Source organism: Hydra vulgaris, chromosome 04 (genome assembly GCF_038396675.1).
Source record: "Hydra vulgaris chromosome 04, alternate assembly HydraT2T_AEP".
Classification (NCBI taxonomy): Eukaryota; Metazoa; Cnidaria; class Hydrozoa; order Anthoathecata; family Hydridae; genus Hydra; species Hydra vulgaris.
In genome coordinates this window covers 29,597,501-29,614,914 of record NC_088923.1, presented here as the reverse complement: position 1 = coordinate 29,614,914, position 17,414 = coordinate 29,597,501, and the positions used below count along the sequence as shown (strand labels likewise).

General features: G+C 27.5%; 1 protein-coding gene across 1 annotated transcript in view; it reads left to right on the top strand.

Moving 5' to 3' along the window:
• Window positions 1-17,414, top strand: part of LOC100202005 (double-stranded RNA-binding protein Staufen homolog 2) — an 82,401-nt gene that overhangs the window by 34,996 nt on the left and 29,991 nt on the right. The window contains exons 3-4 of the mRNA XM_065796012.1: window positions 15,311-15,406; window positions 16,547-16,716. Coding sequence (XP_065652084.1) covers window positions 15,311-15,406; window positions 16,547-16,716 — 266 coding nt within the window. The remainder of the gene's footprint in view (window positions 1-15,310; window positions 15,407-16,546; window positions 16,717-17,414) is intronic.

Sequence of the window (17,414 nt, the reverse complement as noted above, 5' to 3'; positions counted from 1 at the left end):
TAAGACGTTTTTATTTAGAATTTTTTTATAATGACACAAACTATGTCTTGTCGTGTTATTTCAATTATTTTCTTTTTATTCATTAGGTCTACCTTATAAAGACATGAGAGGATGTCGTAAAAACAAAAAGCATGCTTTTTCTGTTGAAAATATTGATATGATAATGCAGCATATCAAGTCATTTCGAGGACAATCTTCTCATTATGCTAGAACAAAATCTACCAGGCTTTACCTTCCAAAAGACTTAAATATTTTTAAAATGTACTGCATGTTTAAAGAAAAGTATCCTTTAGAAAAGTGTTCTTATGAAAGTTATCGTAAAATTTTTAATTCAAAGCTTAACATTTCATTTGGATATCCTAGAAAGGACACCTGCTCATTTTGTGATTTAACAAAGAAAAAAATAGTTGCAATAGATTGTCAAGTACCTATTGACTCTGTTGCTGCTAATGATTTGTTAAGAAACAAAAATGTTTTAAATGGAACTCTTGAACTTAATCAGAAAAAACCACCAGAAGATTGGAGGAGTGTTTTCCAGGCATCTCGCAAAAAACCAGAGCCATTCAACATTATAAACATGACACAAAAAAAGTTTCTGAAGTTTACAGAGTTTTCAAAGCCAAGCTTTTTAGTTGTTTGTCCATTTAAGACACGTTCACTCAGAGAAGTTGAAATATCAAAGGCTAATTTTAACTTATGTATAGGGAAAACTGGAGTGGTATATTTAGTTCTATGCATGTTACATCCCATAGGTCTAGATCATGTTCTGGTTCAATAAGAGGGAGAATATTGACCCGATCTAAAGATGTCTTTAATGTCTGATAAGCCAAAACAAGCATACATAGCCCCTTTGCCACTTTCTTGTGAAAAATTCAAAGACTTATTGAAGCTAAAAAAATTTGTAAGTGAACAAAATAAGTCTTTCTATGATCAGTTGCCAGTTGATAACCTACTTCTCCAGGAATCAGAACCAGAGCAAATCTCTGACTTAGAGTAAGAGAATGTAAAAAATAATAACTATTTAGAAAACGTATATCTATATATTTTTAGAAATATTTTGTTGAAAATAAAAATAACATTTATTTTTATTAAGGGTTTTTTCACAACGGGGTGTTTGTCTGGTTTATAGAGTTTTAATGCAAAGTAATGGATTACTGACAATATGGTAGATAAATGGGGTTTTGGAAACAATTTGTTGCATGGCTACCTTTTATAAAGTTTGTAAAAATTTGACGAGTTATTTGATTTGTATTATCTACTACTATCTACTTTTAACAAAATAAGTGCTCTAAAAGGTTACAAGTTAATGTAGTTTACAAACTGCTGAATTTACAATGGAAAAATCACTTATGTCCAAATTGAGTGTCTTGACTTCGAATGGACACTGTGAACAAATATTATTTGTAATTAGCAAAAAGACTGCATTTATATATTGTGTTTAGACTATAATGTCATAAAAAAATACTTTGGAATGAATAGATTATCAATGAACTGATATCTGATGTATCTAAACAAAAAATTTCATTTTTCTTAAAATGAGAAAAATGTGACATCTGTGGTTTGACCCGTGTGGTAAAATATAATATTTTATTTTATAAATAAAATATTTTATTTTAATAAATAAAATATTTTATTTATTAAAATAAAATATTTTAATTTTTAAAAACATTATTTTATTCTATTATTCTTAAAAAAAAAGGTTCTAACTGATTTTTTTTTTATATTTGGAGAATTGCAAATAAATATATATATATATATTTTTGTTTGTTTATTGCGACACAATGGTCGCAAAAAGTGACCAACAGAGCCGTCCAGTTACATAGACCTGGGAGATGTGAAAATAGAAGTAGATTGTAGATGATGTCATTGAGTGAGAATCATAAATGAATGTAAAGACTATTCTGCAGGAGGAATAAAATGTTAGGTCTTAGGGATAGGGTGAACAACAACTCACGCTCTAGTCATCCTAAACAAATGATGAAACAATGTTTAGTCTATGACTAAACAAGTCAATATAGATCTGCTGGTTTATACATGGCAACCATGGCTAAAATTATCGCACCATACAAAAACAATAAAATAAAATAAGTAGATAACAAAATAATAAGAAAAATGATCAAAAATGATAGCACGGGCAATATAAAAAGAAAAAATAGGCTAATAAATGTGCTACTATTTATGACCTAAACTCTAGATAATAAACTGAAAACTGATAATCCCCTGTGTGAGATAAAAGTATATAAATGTTGTTAATGTAACAAATTCATAATATAAAGCTCACAAAACGCTATAATACGTGGGTGTAAGAGGTAAAAAAATGCTGGTGCCATAGTAACCAATCAGAATTAAGTAGTGGATAATGGTGATCCTCCTCCTCAGGAATACACTGCGATCACCAATGATGTTTCGGAGAACCTGAGACCTGCACTAATGCCACTCGTCAGGGGCGTGTCCTTGCAACAGATCTCTCCGCCTGCACTCTACGTCATGCTAGTCAATATTGCAATACAGGACTACACTACAAAAGCCAAAAATCCCTATCCCAGTTTTTAATACAGCTCCAACATTCTTAGAGATCTCATGAGGGTGGTAAGGGATGCGCGTGGTGTGAATATAAGCAAATATGTTAATACATTTAAATATCATGTACACTTACATTAGAAAAGACAAACGTGTACACATGCATGTATAAAAATAAACAATTTAATGTATAGAAATAACACAAAGCAAATAGAAAATAGAAATTAATAATTATGAGTAACTTACAGTTTCTTTTCTGGCTGAAATGTGTCTTATAAATATAATAAGTAAATATCACTCATAATCATTGAAACTAAGAATGTTTGTCGTTAGTATAAAAGTAGTTAATAGAAAATATGGTAGAAAATATGGTGTCTCCAATAGTATGAGTATTAATCAAAAGTATAAATCACACAAAACAGACTCATATAAATTAAAAAATGATTAGCCAGAGATAAAAAAAAATGCAGACATAATCAGTAGGCAGAGAATAGTGAAAAAATAAACAGATGAGACAATAAATGCAACTTTTTACTAATAGCTTATAACCACTGAAAAACCTAACGTTTAAAAACAATATTGTTGACAAAACGACCTAATGAACGTTAGTGAACACTGTATAGTGCAAACCACAACAAACTAACTTAGCAACGTCAGATCAAGAAAACTAGATAGAAACAAACAAACAAAAAAACCTTATAAGATTGTGATATGTCTAAACTTATCTAGTGGTATAGTTCAGTACATACGAACCAAGAATACATTTGTTATAAAAATACGCTAATACGTAATTTTGTGAAAAATTTTTTTGCACTGTTATGCTTCTCACAAATATGCGGTCTCATTCACACATAATAACACAAATCTGAATAAACAGATTTTTTTTTATATTTGGAGAATTGCAATAAATATATATATTTTTTCTAAATAAAAATATTTATGTAATTGTCTAAATAAAAATATTTATGTAGTTCTTATTTTTATTTATTTATGCATATTTATATGTCAAAAAGTAAAAAAACAATAATATGATTAATTAAAAATTAAACATTAAAAAAAATAATAGATAATTTTTCTAAACTCTCTTAATATAAAAAGTATCAGTTAAAGCCTTGTCAAACCAACGCGACGAAATAAGATTTAAATAATGACATAATTCACTTTGAAAACAAAAACTTAATAAAAAGGGGCCAAAACTTGAGTAAGTGCATGTAGTTTTAACTTAGGTTAAACAAATTTAAAATAAAAATGTGCTTCAACTCAGCAGCGTTATTCAAAACATCAAATGAAAAACGTAACATTCAAGTTTCTTTTGCATATATTATTAAAATACTTATATTTTTAACTAAATTTTAGAAAAAACAAAACTTTATCATGTTCTTGTTAAAATAGGCTGCATGGAAATTGCAAAAAGTTCTTTCGTTATTTCCTTGAAATATATATATCTTCTAAAGTATAAAATCTGACCAACAACAATTAGAACATGTTAGCTCCATTTTTACTCTAAATTAATTCAGATTGTGCAAATAAATTATAATTTTTTATGTTATTTTCTTATTAGTTTTTAATAGTTAATTTTAGTAATTAATTTTCAATAATTTTTAAAATTACTATTAAACTTTAATTAGGCAAACTTTATTGAATAGGATTTTTTCACTTTTAAATTGGGAATTTTTATTTTATAAGCATTTGTAAATTATATATATATATATATATATATATATATATATATATATATATATATATATATATATATATATATATATATATATATATATATATATATATATATATATATATATATATATATATATATATATAAACACAACCATTTGTGTTTATATGTATATATGTTTATATATATATATATATATATATATATATATATATATATATATATATATATATATATATATATATATATATATGTGTGTGTGTGTATATATAGAACCCTTAGATGTTGTCCGAAAATTTTTTTCCATATTTTGTTGACAAAAAGTAAAAATTAAAATGCAAGACCGGAATTTTTTTTTTTAATAATGATAGACTGCCTGCCCCAACCAAACCCTCAGTCGATGTAGCAGCACTCCCTTGCGGGTCAGGCTATTTGTCAGTCGATGTAGCAGCACTCCCTTGCGAGTCAGGCTATTTGTCAGTCGATGTAGCACCACTCCCTTGCGAGTCAGGCTATTTGTCAGTCGATGTAGCAGCACTCCCTTGCGAGTCAGGCTATAAGATAGTCGATGTAGCAACACTCCGCGCATGATTTACAGTAAAAAAAATAAAAATAAAAATATTTTATTAAAAAAAATAAAAATAAAAACATTTTAATAAAAAAAATTAAAATAAAAACATTGTTTATATTGTTAAAAACATTCAAAATGTTTTAAAAACATTCAGAATGTTTTTAAAAACATTCTGGTCAATTAAATTTGCGTTTTTGTGGTTTTTTTAAAAAACGATTAATTTGTAATTAAATTAATGGTTTTTACTTTCGTCCAACACGGAAATGTTGGACGAAAGTTAAAAGTAATTAAAAGTGACGTATATGTTGGCGTAAGAATCACTTTTTTCCTTCCGCTCTTCCCAAAGCCAACAAACTATAGATCTATATATATATTTAAACACAACCATTTGTGTTTATATGTATATATGTTTATATATATATATATATATATATATATATATATATATATATATATATATATATATATATATATATATATTAGGGCTGTTCATGTGAACACAGGAAAAAAAAATTTTTCTCGGATTTGAATGCATAGTTGTTTATTTTGTGCCATTTGACATAGTAATTGACTGTGGAAAAAATCTTTCCAATCAGATAATGTTTAGCTCAATGACCATAAAGTATTACGCTCAATTAATTATGCTCAATGACCATAAAGTATTACGAAAAACGTCAAAAACGTGTAAAAAGTTCCAAAGTTCCAAAAATTTCTAGAACCTGGTTAGTTAGATTTTTTCCACTGAAATATTGTCTGATTGCGTGCTATATAGATTAATTAAAGTGCAGCAGATTAACTGTCATCAGGGCACCAGACTAAAAAATGTCTGCTAGTGTTTAAAACAACCGTGTTTATATCATTTTGTTAAAATTTGTATTCATAATTTTAATACTATTATTTAACTCAATTTAGAATTTGTTCAAACAGAATAAAAAGGTTTACAAGTATAAATATTATTTTTATTTGGAATTTCAGTTTGACAACAAATGTATTAATATTTTGATAGTACCTAACCTTAGTAACCTATTACAGAAAACTAGCATGGTAGTCTGGTAGTGTATTGTTTGTTATTAAGTGCAGAGAATAATAATTTCTAATTTGAAAATATTTATTTAATTTCTTTAGTAATAATTATTATAAAATATTGCTGCAGCTGCATAAACCAACAACTGAATGATAAGTTTGTATAATATGGTATTGAGTTTTGATTTTCTCATAATATTTCAGTTATCATTGAAATGGCAGCATCATCTCGTGTTGCTATCTCTACACGACTTCAAACCAAAATCTTTTTAATTGGACAACCAGAGCCAAATCTTCCAGATAAAGTTCTTCCCTTAACATCTGATGTTTTAAAAACATTTTTTTATCATCTTAATTCAACCAAAAAGTCAGTGCCTGAAAGTCTTAAAACAACTGTTGATGAACTGATTATTATTTGGAATAAAGCCCGTATTCCGACAGCATTTCATCCGAATGTAGTCTTAAAGTTGAAAACTTTAGTCCAGGAATTTAAATTAATAAAAAAAAAAAAATCCAGATTCTCAGAAATCGAGAGAGAAATCATTTACAGACACCATTGGCCTACTTTTTGACATTGCCCTCAAGGATGCTGAAACCATGATCAGAATTGAAGAAGATAAAGAATTTTTATTGGATCAGAGATGTCAGAGAAAAATGGTGATGTTTGGAGAGGACAAAGAACTTTCAAAATTAGAAGAAAGAAATGAAGCAAGGAAACAAGCAGAGAGAGAACGAAAGCTAAAAGAAGAGCAAAGACAATCTGGTGCGAGTGCAATAGTTCCTGTTATTGAACCTTTACATGACGAAAGTTATAGTGATGACAACGATAACGATTCTGTTGATAATGACAAAATGGTTGATAGAGATTTTGAGATAGAAATCCCTGTTTATTACAGACAACAAGTCAGTAAAGCAAGTTCTTCAGGGTCAGCTGAATCAAGTTTAGCAAGTACTCCAAAACGACAATGTATCTTAGATACAATTCTTGACTCGCCTGATGTTTCATCAACATTAGACAGAATTAATCTATCTGACACAAAATTTACTATACTAGCAGCAGCAATTGCAAGGGCTGGTGGACAGAACCTTGATGATGGATCATTGTCACGTTCTACAGTCCGTAGAAAACGAACCTATCATCGATCAAATATTGAAGCCACTGTTCGAACTGAATTCTGCGATTTGGACAAACCACCATTAATCGTCCACTGGGATGGCAAACTGATGATAGATCGTACAAATTCTGCAGCCCCTAAAGCAAATGTTGACTGACTATCTGTAGGTGTGACAGGTCACAATGTTGACAAAATACTTGGAATAGCAAAACTATCAGCTGGAACTGGAGAAGCCCAAGCAAAAGCAGTTATTCATCTGCTTAATTTCTGGGACATAATTGGTGATGTTATTGGAATGACTTTTGATACTACAGCCTCTAACACTGGCTCAAAAAATGGTGCATGTGTAGTTCTAGAGAAATATATAGGTAGAAATTTGTTATATTTCGCTTGCAGACACCATGTTCATGAGATCATAGTAGCAGGAGTGTTTGGATCACTATTTGGACCATCATCTGGTCCCAACATACCTCTTTTCCAGAGATTTCAGCAATATTGGCCCAAAGTTAATCAAGGAAATTTTAAACCTCTGGATGACATTCGAATGAAAATACCCCTGGTGCAAGAACTACAAAATGAAGTGATTGCATTCCTCAAAGAAAACCTGCATGTTAAAATGCCAAGGGATGACTACAAAGAAATCATGGATCTCTGTCTGTTAATACTTGGAAAACTGCCTGATCAAGAAGAGAAAAATTATCATTTCAAGATCCCTGGTGCTTATCACATGGCTTGCTGGATGGCCAAGGTTATTTATTGTTTTAAGATTTATTTATTTCGTGAAGAGTTCAAGTTGACCACAAAAGAGGAAAAAAATCTCTGTGAATTTTGCTTATTTGCTAGTCTGGTTTATGTAAAATCTTGGATATCATGCACAAATGCCAGCGATGCTCCAGTTAATGACTTGTTTCTGTTTCAGCAACTTAAGCAGTTTGCAGTTGTGAATAAAACGATTTCCGAAGCAGCAGTCAAGAACTTTCAAAACCATTTGTGGTACCTTTCACCAGAATTGGTCCCACTAGCTTTGTTTTCAAACAAACTTCAAACGGAAGAGAAGCGAAAAATGATTTCCAACATGAAATTTCACGGTGAGAACTGGTCTGAAAGGTTGATCAAATTAAAGAACATTGAAAGTCTAGAGAAGAAATCTCTGGACATGCTGGTGACATCAGTTTCAGCAAGTGCGTTGCGGTCAATGAAGGTTGATATTGATTTTCTGTTCAACAACGATCCAGCTACCTGGAATGATTCCCCAGAATACCAAGAAGGAAAAAATTTAGTATATTCATTGAAAGTAGTAAATGATGCTGCCGAACGATCTGTGGCTTTAATGTCGATGTTTAATGAATCGATTACAAGGAATGAATCTGAAATGCAGAGGTTAATTCAGGTGGTTGAGGATCACAGAAAGCGAGTGCCAGATGCCAGAAAGTGTACTCTGAAGAGTTATAGTCCTCGCTAGCATTAACATTGCACGAACTATAACATTACGATAATTAAATGTTAATTGCTCATATGTTTTTTTGTTTATAATTCGTATTTTATTCAATGACAAAGAGTCAAAAATCCTAGTGTTTTATTTTGGAAAAATTCTGATATAACAAAAACCGCAGAACTTTAGTCGTATTGCAGTATTTTATTTCATTAATTTCTCTGCTAATAAACCAGTCTAAAGTGGATGTGGATTGTAATTTGTATTCAGAATTTAATATTTAGAGATAATTAAAACTGATCAAATCTGAAAAATCTAATTAACCGGGTTTTAGAAATTTGTGGAACTTTGTTACTTTTTCCATGTTTTTCACATTTTTCGTAAAACTTTATAGTCATTGAGCACCCCCTAAACATTATCTGATTGGAAAGATTTTTTGCACAGTTAATTACTATGTCAAATGGCACAAAATAAACAACTATGCAATCAAATCTGAAAAAAAAAATTTTTTTGGACAGCCCTAATATATATATATATATATATATATATATATATATATATATATATATATATATATATATATATATATATATATATATATATATAAACATATATAAACATATATATATATATATATTTTTTAAATTTGATTAAAAATGCAGCGTATAAACTTTTTGTTTTAAATATATTTTTGATGTTATTATACATTTGATTTATTTATATATTTAATGGTTGTGTTTATATATATATATATATATATATATACAGGCTTGGCCAGGAAGGCGTGCGATTTCACGTCATAATATGACCACGCAAATACTATTTAATTTTACTTAACTTGACCACGGCTGTTAAAAAGTTTTTAAAATTTGTATGCGTTTAAAAAACGCGCTATAAAAATCTTAACTCAACTATAAAGAAACTTAAAAAAAAATTATCGTTAAAGAAGTAAATAAATTTTCGTAAAAAAAATAGCGAAAAACAAAATAAAAATAACTTTACTAAAACTAAAATAGCAAAAATAAAATTAAAACTTGACTAAAATAAATAAGAAGCTACAACGATAGGATTATCTAAATTACATTTGGAATAAATAACTTTGAATTGTCGTTTATCTTTACTAATGTTTTTATAATTTCATATTAAACGAAATTTAAGTTTTAAACAGACAATTGTTTAATAAACATTTAAAAGTTAAAAAAAAGATTCTTGACAATTCTTCGCACAAAAAGTAAAAAAAGTAAAAATAATTAAAGCGTTTATTTAAAAAATTCTTATAATTTTTTTTTATTTAAAAACATTTATAATAAAAATAAATGCTTAAATAAATATAAAAAAACATATATTATTCATTAACGTTTTTATAAAAAATCATTAGCAGTGATTTGTTACTTTATTTAAATGCGTTTCAATAATATAAAAACGTAAGTAAAGATCAAAGTTATTTAATTCAAACGGCTTTCAAAAAAGTTTGTCTATTTTTTTTCTTCTCAGCAAAACTTTAATGATTCTAATATAAAGTTTATTAAAGAGACCTTTGCTCGTTGCTTATTAAATTTTTTTTTTTTAATTTTTACTTTTGTTTTACTTATAAAAAAATCTTATATAATTAAATAATATAAATAAAAAATTATACAACTTTCAATGATACTTTAATTAAAATCATTAGCTACTTTATTTAAAAGCGTTTTGCTAATAAAAAAACATAAGTTAAGATAAACGCGCCGAAATTATTTATTTTCAAAGTAATTAAAAACTAATTATTTCAGCGCATTTGTTTAAAACCGTGGTTAAATCATCAAAACAAAATATTATTTGCGTGGTCATATAAAGACTTGAAATCGCACGCCTTCCTGGCCAAGCCTGAATTTATATATATATATATATATATATATATATATATATATATATATATATATATATATATATATATATATCAGGCCTTGTTACGAGATTTCGCTGCGTAGCGAAAACGCGTAACGCATTTTTAAGTAACTTAACTCAGCAAATATATTTTGCATCGTCAGAAGTTGTATTGCGTCACTAGCGTCTTTACAAGTACCGCAATGTAATTAAAGTTATTTTATTATCGCGTTAAAAATCATACAAACAGTTTTTTTTTCTCACTATAACAAAAGTTACAAATAAAATCTAAGTTCTTATTAAAAAAACCATTTTTATTATTTTTTTCAAATTTAAACTAAATTTTATTTTAAAAAAAATATTTTTTTCATGAAACGTAAAATATTTGTTTATTTTCTTATGATTTTACATTTGGTTTTTGGTTATTTTATTAACTGTTAATAAATTTTTTCTTATTTAATTTGTGAACTCTTTTTAATAATGTTTTTAAACAATAGAGTTTTTTTTGTGTTATTTATCAGTTACCGATAACATATTCGTGATCATAATTTATTTTCATAAATTAAATAAACGTCATTAAAACTTTACGTTATTGAATTAACAATAAACAAAATATCTTGTTAATAAAATATTTACATCAAAATTACACCCTCTCTGGCCTACAAAAGCTAATTAATATCTGTAACATTTACACAAAAGAAAATTGCATAAAATTGAATGCTGACAAAACCGAGTTTTTGGTCACCGGAAAACATCAAATAAAAAAATGCACGATAACACTCAACCACCAAAAAATAAAACTAGACAATAAACTTACTCATGTAGGCTTTATATGGGACACAAAATATTCACCAATTGCCTCACTTAATCGTTTAAACATTGATAACCGAATATCCCATTTCCGGGCAGTAATACAGTCTTTAATTCAAGCTGGAATTCGTTTTGTTCACCCAAACTCTATTATCCAGTTATATAAAACTTTAGCTGTTCCAACACTAACGTATGGTCTTGAGCTTTGCGACCATAAAGAAATGTTATTGCAAAAGCTTGATATAGTAGGAAGAATTGCACTGAAGTCACTACTAAACGTTTCAAAACATAGTAAAAATTATATACATCCCCTATTTTGTATTGAAGATATATCTATAATTACGCAACAAAATAAGATAAACTTATTTATTCGCCTGTTGAAAAATAAAATGACATTTGATATTCTTAAGTCGCAGCTGAACAACGAATCAGGTCCACGACCTTTTGTAGATAGCGTCAAGGCTCTGTGCAATAGTCATAAATTAAATATAGAGAAACTAATGCAACACAAAGAAAAAATAAAAATTACTGGTTTAAAAAATATAATTCCTGAAACGGATCTTAAAATCTTAAAATGTGCAGTTGAGTACTGGAACTCAAAAGAACAAAGAACAATCTTCAAGGATGTTCTTGAAAATAAAATTCCTAGATCCTAGAGATTTTTTTTGAAACTTTTTATTTACCTTACTTGTAATATATAGTGGGTGTTTAACAAATATGTAAATTAAAATAAATCGTGCATTTTTTAAACTATTATGACTAAAAATAATTTTTATATTTAAAAGGAATTTATATATTTAATTCCTTAAGATAAAACTTAAAACACTTTATTTTTTTCAACTAATTTTTAATAACAAAAAAAATAATTATGAAACAAACTGTTTCTTTAACAAAAAAATCTATTAGTTTACAATTGCGGTTAAATTTTACTTACGACTTTATTTCTTCTGAATAAACGTCACATTAACGATAATCAAAAGATAATTTAAATATTCTAAAAGATGTAAGTTTTTGCGTAGCGCAAAACTGCTGAACGCGTAGGCAAATCGCCTTTTCGCAAGCAAAATGCGAGCTGCGTAACGCTTCTTAACAAGGCCTGATATATATATATATATATATATATATATATATATATATATATATATATATATATATATATATATAACCATTGGAATTAGAAAAAATGAGGTCAATTATAAGTTTTTGAAAATAGAGATAACAGATGCTGCTCTCCAGCAAGCTGGAAAAATGGATTCTGATAAGCACTTGTTAAATAGTTTTGAAAGTATAGACAACAGCTCTGGAGACAGCTCTGAACACTTCTGCAAGATTATAACAGGTATGTTGTCCGGTTCACAAGCTGTAGAAGAGTCTAAGCAAGAAATCACTTTAGATACAGAAACTGGAGTGATGCGAATGTCAAGCAATGGATCATCTTGTTTGTCAGCTATATCAGTAGAACGCAACTAGTGAAATCAAGAGATGATATTGATGAAAAGTTCTTAGCAAACAATTCAGCTTTGTCTTTAAGTGAGATGACAAAATCTGAACCATACAAGAGAGGTGGAATAACAGATTTGCCCTTATTATAGATACTGTTAAAAATTATCCGAAAGTCACAAGAGTCTAACTTTTAAGATGAAATACAAGATTTTGTGACGTGAGAATAGCGGCTTTGGCATTACACAAAACTTTTTTACAATCATTTCTAGCAATAGTAAACAGACATCTGTTTTCGAAGAATTATTTTGCTAATAGATATGAATGTAATGTTTATGATTGGAAATTGCAGCAGCATAATCAGAGGAAATCTGTGGAAAAGAGTGAGGCTTGATTTGGAATCATCAAGAAGGAATAAAAGATTTCATGCCAGCCTAAATCCAAGACATTGTGTAAGAACTACATATATATATATCAGGCCTTGTTACGAGATTTCGCTGCGTAGCGAAAACGCGTAACGATTTTCTAAGTAACTCAACTCAGCAAATATATTTTGCATCGTTAGAAGTTATATTGCGTCACTAGCGTCTTTTCAAGTACCGCATTGTAATTAAAGTTATTTTATTAATGCGTTAAAAATCATACAAACAGTTTGTTTTTTTCTCGCTATAACAAAAGTTACAAATAAAATCTAAGTTCTTATTTAAAAAATCATTTTTATAATTTTTTTCAAATATGAACTAAATTTTATTTTGAAAAAAAATATTTTTTTCATGAAACGTAAAATAATGTTTGTTTATTTTCTTATGATTTTACAGTTGGTTTTTGGTTATTTTATTAACTGTTAATAAATTTTGCCTTATTTAGTTTGTGAACTCTTTTTAATAACGTTTTTAAACAATAAAGAGTTTATTTGTTATTTATCAGTTACCGATAACATATTCGTGATCATAATTTATTTTAATAAATTAAACAAACATCTTTAAAACTTTACGTTATTGAATTAACCATAAACAAAATATCTTATTAATAAAATATTTACATCAAAATAAATCGTGCATTTTTTAAACTATTATGACTAAAAATAATTTTTATATTTAAAAGGAATTTATATATTTAATTCCTTAAGATAAAACTTAAAACACTTTATTTTTTTTAACTAATATTTAACAACAACAAAAAAAATTATGAAACAAACTGTTTCTTTAACAAAAAATCTATTACTTTACAATTGCGGTTAATTGCTTTTACTAACAGACTTTATTTCTTCTGAATAAACGTTACGTTACGTCACCTTAACGACAATCAAAAGATAATTTAAATATTCTAAAAGATATAAGTTTTTGCGTAGCGCAAAACTGCTGAACGCGTAGGCAAATCGCCTTTTCGCAAGCAAAATGCGAGCTGCGTAACGCTTCTTGACAAGGCCTGATATATATATATATATATATATATATATATATATATATATATATATATATATATATATACACATATATTTATATATATATATATACAAGGCCTGATATATATATATATATATATATATATTATATATATATATATATATATATATATATATACACATATATTTATATATATACATATATTTATATATATATATATATATATTTGGAATCATCGAAAGGGATTAAAAGATTCCATGCCAGCCTGAATCGAAGAATTTATGTAAGAAGCACATTTATATTTATTATATATATATATATATATATATAGAACCCTTAGATGTTGTCCGAAAGTTTTTTCGATATTTTGTTGACAAAAAGTAAAAATTAAAATGCAAGACCGGAATTTTTTTTTTTTAATAATGATAGACTGCCTGCCCCAACCAAACCCTCAGTCGATGTAGCAGCACTCCCTTGCGGGTCAGGCTATTTGTCAGTCGATGTAGCAGCACTCCCTTGCGAGTCAGGCTATTTGTCAGTCGATGTAGCAGCACTCCCTTGCGAGTCAGGCTATTTGTCAGTCGATGTAGCAGCACTCCCTTGCGAGTCAGGCTATAAGATAGTCGATGTAGCAACACTCCGCGCATGATTTACAGTAAAAAAAATAAAAATAAAATCATTTTATTAAAAAAAATAAAAATAAAAACATTGTTTATATTGTTAAAAACATTCAAAATGTTATAAAAACATTCAGAATGTTTTTAAAAACATTCTGGTCAATTAAATTTGCGTTTTTGTGGTTTTTTTAAAAAACGATTAATTTGTAATTAAATTAATGGTTTTTACTTTCGTCCAACACGGAAATGTTGGACGAAAGTCAAAAGTAATTAAAAGTGACGTATGTGTTGGCGTAAGAATCACTTTTTTCCTTCCGCTCTTCCTAAAGCCAACAAACTATAGAACTATATATATATATATATATATATATATATATATATATATATATATATATATATATATATATATTTGGGATCGGCTATAGGTATATATATAGAGAGAGAGAAATAATTGCAGCATGCACACGATGTCATAAAAAATTTATAAAGGTCTTCAGTACATACATCGACTATCTATTAGCCTGCTGCTTCAAAGAAGTACTGTGTCTTTGACTGAGGGTTTAGCATGGGGCAAAAATCTTTTATTTTAATATTTTTTGTTTTTTTCTTCTGAAAAATTAATGCACACATTTTTACATTAAGAGCTCAAAAATGATATTAAGAAATTGCATTCTTACATATGGATTGAGTAGTATATATATATATATATATATATATATATATATATATATATATATATATATATATATATATATATATATATATATGTGTGTGTGTGTGTGTGTGTGTGTGTGTGTATATATATATATATTCTCACTAAAGTAAACTTTTATTACAGGTGAAGCCATAGGCAAAAAGAATGCAAAGAATATTGCTGCTGAAAAAATGTTGAAAATTTTAGAGGAGATGAATTTACCCATTCCCCCTAAAAAAGGTATTTTGTTTAGTTTTAAATTGGAACAACTTTGAAGTTAAAGAAAAGAAAATTTAAAAAGTAAACAATTTTTTTTTTACACTATACAAAAAGAAAATGATACATTAGTGATACGCATGTGATATTTCAATTTACTGGTTTTCTGATTATTGAATTTTTGATTAAAATAAATTATCCCATTTCAGATTATAATATCTTAATGTGAAGTTATGATTTATGCTTAATTTGTTTATACATTTTTATGCTTATATTTAACTGAAAAAAATGTAAGGAAAAGAATTTCTAAGAATAAGTGCAGAGTTTTAGAATTTTAAGAAAGTGCAGAGAATAGAAATTTGATTTCTACTAAATGATTTAATGGTTGTTGAAAATATGGACAGTTTGTAAAAACTTTGATGAAAATATTGATGTATCTGATTAAGAATTTTGATGTATCTAATTAAGTAGGTGGCAGGTCTAACTTGAGAATTGTGCAGTGAGAACATAATATATTGCATTTTTCACACATTTGTAACATCAGACAACTAATGTTTGAAGCTGTTATGATTGAGAATGGCTAAGATTTGAAATTGAAGTCAATGCAGAAATTTTTTTTTATTTGACAGAATAGAATGATTTAATATTAAACTTTTATGCATAACTGTAGTTATTCATAAAAACAAACTTGAGACTTTTACATAAATTAATCATAACTTAAAAAGTTAAGAACCAAATAAAATAAATGTTATTAAAATCAAAATTAAAAACAACTTCGTGGGAAACACTTAACTTAATGAGCTTAAGTACATAGCTTAATCTGATGAAAAAAGGTATTACATTTAGTTAGCAGGAGGTGAGAGAAAAGATGTTTAAGAAGGTTCCCTTAAATGGCTACATAAAACAAATCTTTACAGAAGAAAGCTAAATAGTCTATTTTGTTAAACCTGTTTAAAGATGGCTAGTTCACTGTGAATAAATTAGATGAACCTGAAAGATTTTGGTTTTAACAAATACTTCTACCAAAAAAATGTAATAAATTACTAGTATGAAAACATCATATGGTAACACTTTTAAGTTTTCCTACTTTTTTAATTTACTTTTAGATTACTTAAAGATAATTAGTAATTGTTAAATTAAAATCTGTTTAAAAATTTATTTTAGAAAAAACAAACCAGTCTAAAAATAAGAAAAAGGAAAAAAAAATTTCAATAAAAACTAACCCGGTTACATATTTAACACAACTGATCCAGTTAAGAAAAGAACCTCCTGTAACATATACAATGAAAGCTACTCCTGGAGATCAATCTGGTACCTTGCTTTTTCAAATTGAAGTATGATTATTTTCTTTTAATAAAATTTACTTTTTAAAATAATTGCAATAAAGAACAATAATAAAAAGTATAAATCAATAAAGTATCTTCTTTTTATAGAGGGTGCTGTAATAGTCAAAATATTAATTGAATGGTATTTTGCTTTTGAACCGATAGTCTACCTAACTAGTCTTTGAACTTTTAATTCATTAGAGAAAAAAAAATTAATACACTGCTAACAATTTCTTTTCAATTTAATATTTCTTATATGAGAAATACAGTTTCCTGGGCTTGTAGTAATGTGCTCAATTTGTTTCTCAGTGTGTCAGCATTGTTTGTCAAGGTTTGTGTTTCATAGGTAAAGAGCTAAGAGTGGGTTGTAATCACAATTTAAAAAAAAAAAATTAAAAATTTATTTAAATTATTAATTTTTTTTTTTTCTATTTAAGTTTATTTTGATTTCCTATTTTGTTAGTTTTTCTTTCTTTGTTTTTGAAACTTTTTTCTGCAACACTTTATATATTAAAACTTGCAAATAGCCGTTACCAAGTTGTCTAAAATAAAATGCTCATGTGTGGTCATATAAGACAAAAAACTGCATGCATTTCCTGGGAAGGCTTTTTACTACAAGAGACACAGTGGGGATCAAACTCGGAACTTCTTGCTTACGAAGTGAGTGTTCTACCACTACACTACTACTGCATATGTAGTTGCACTCA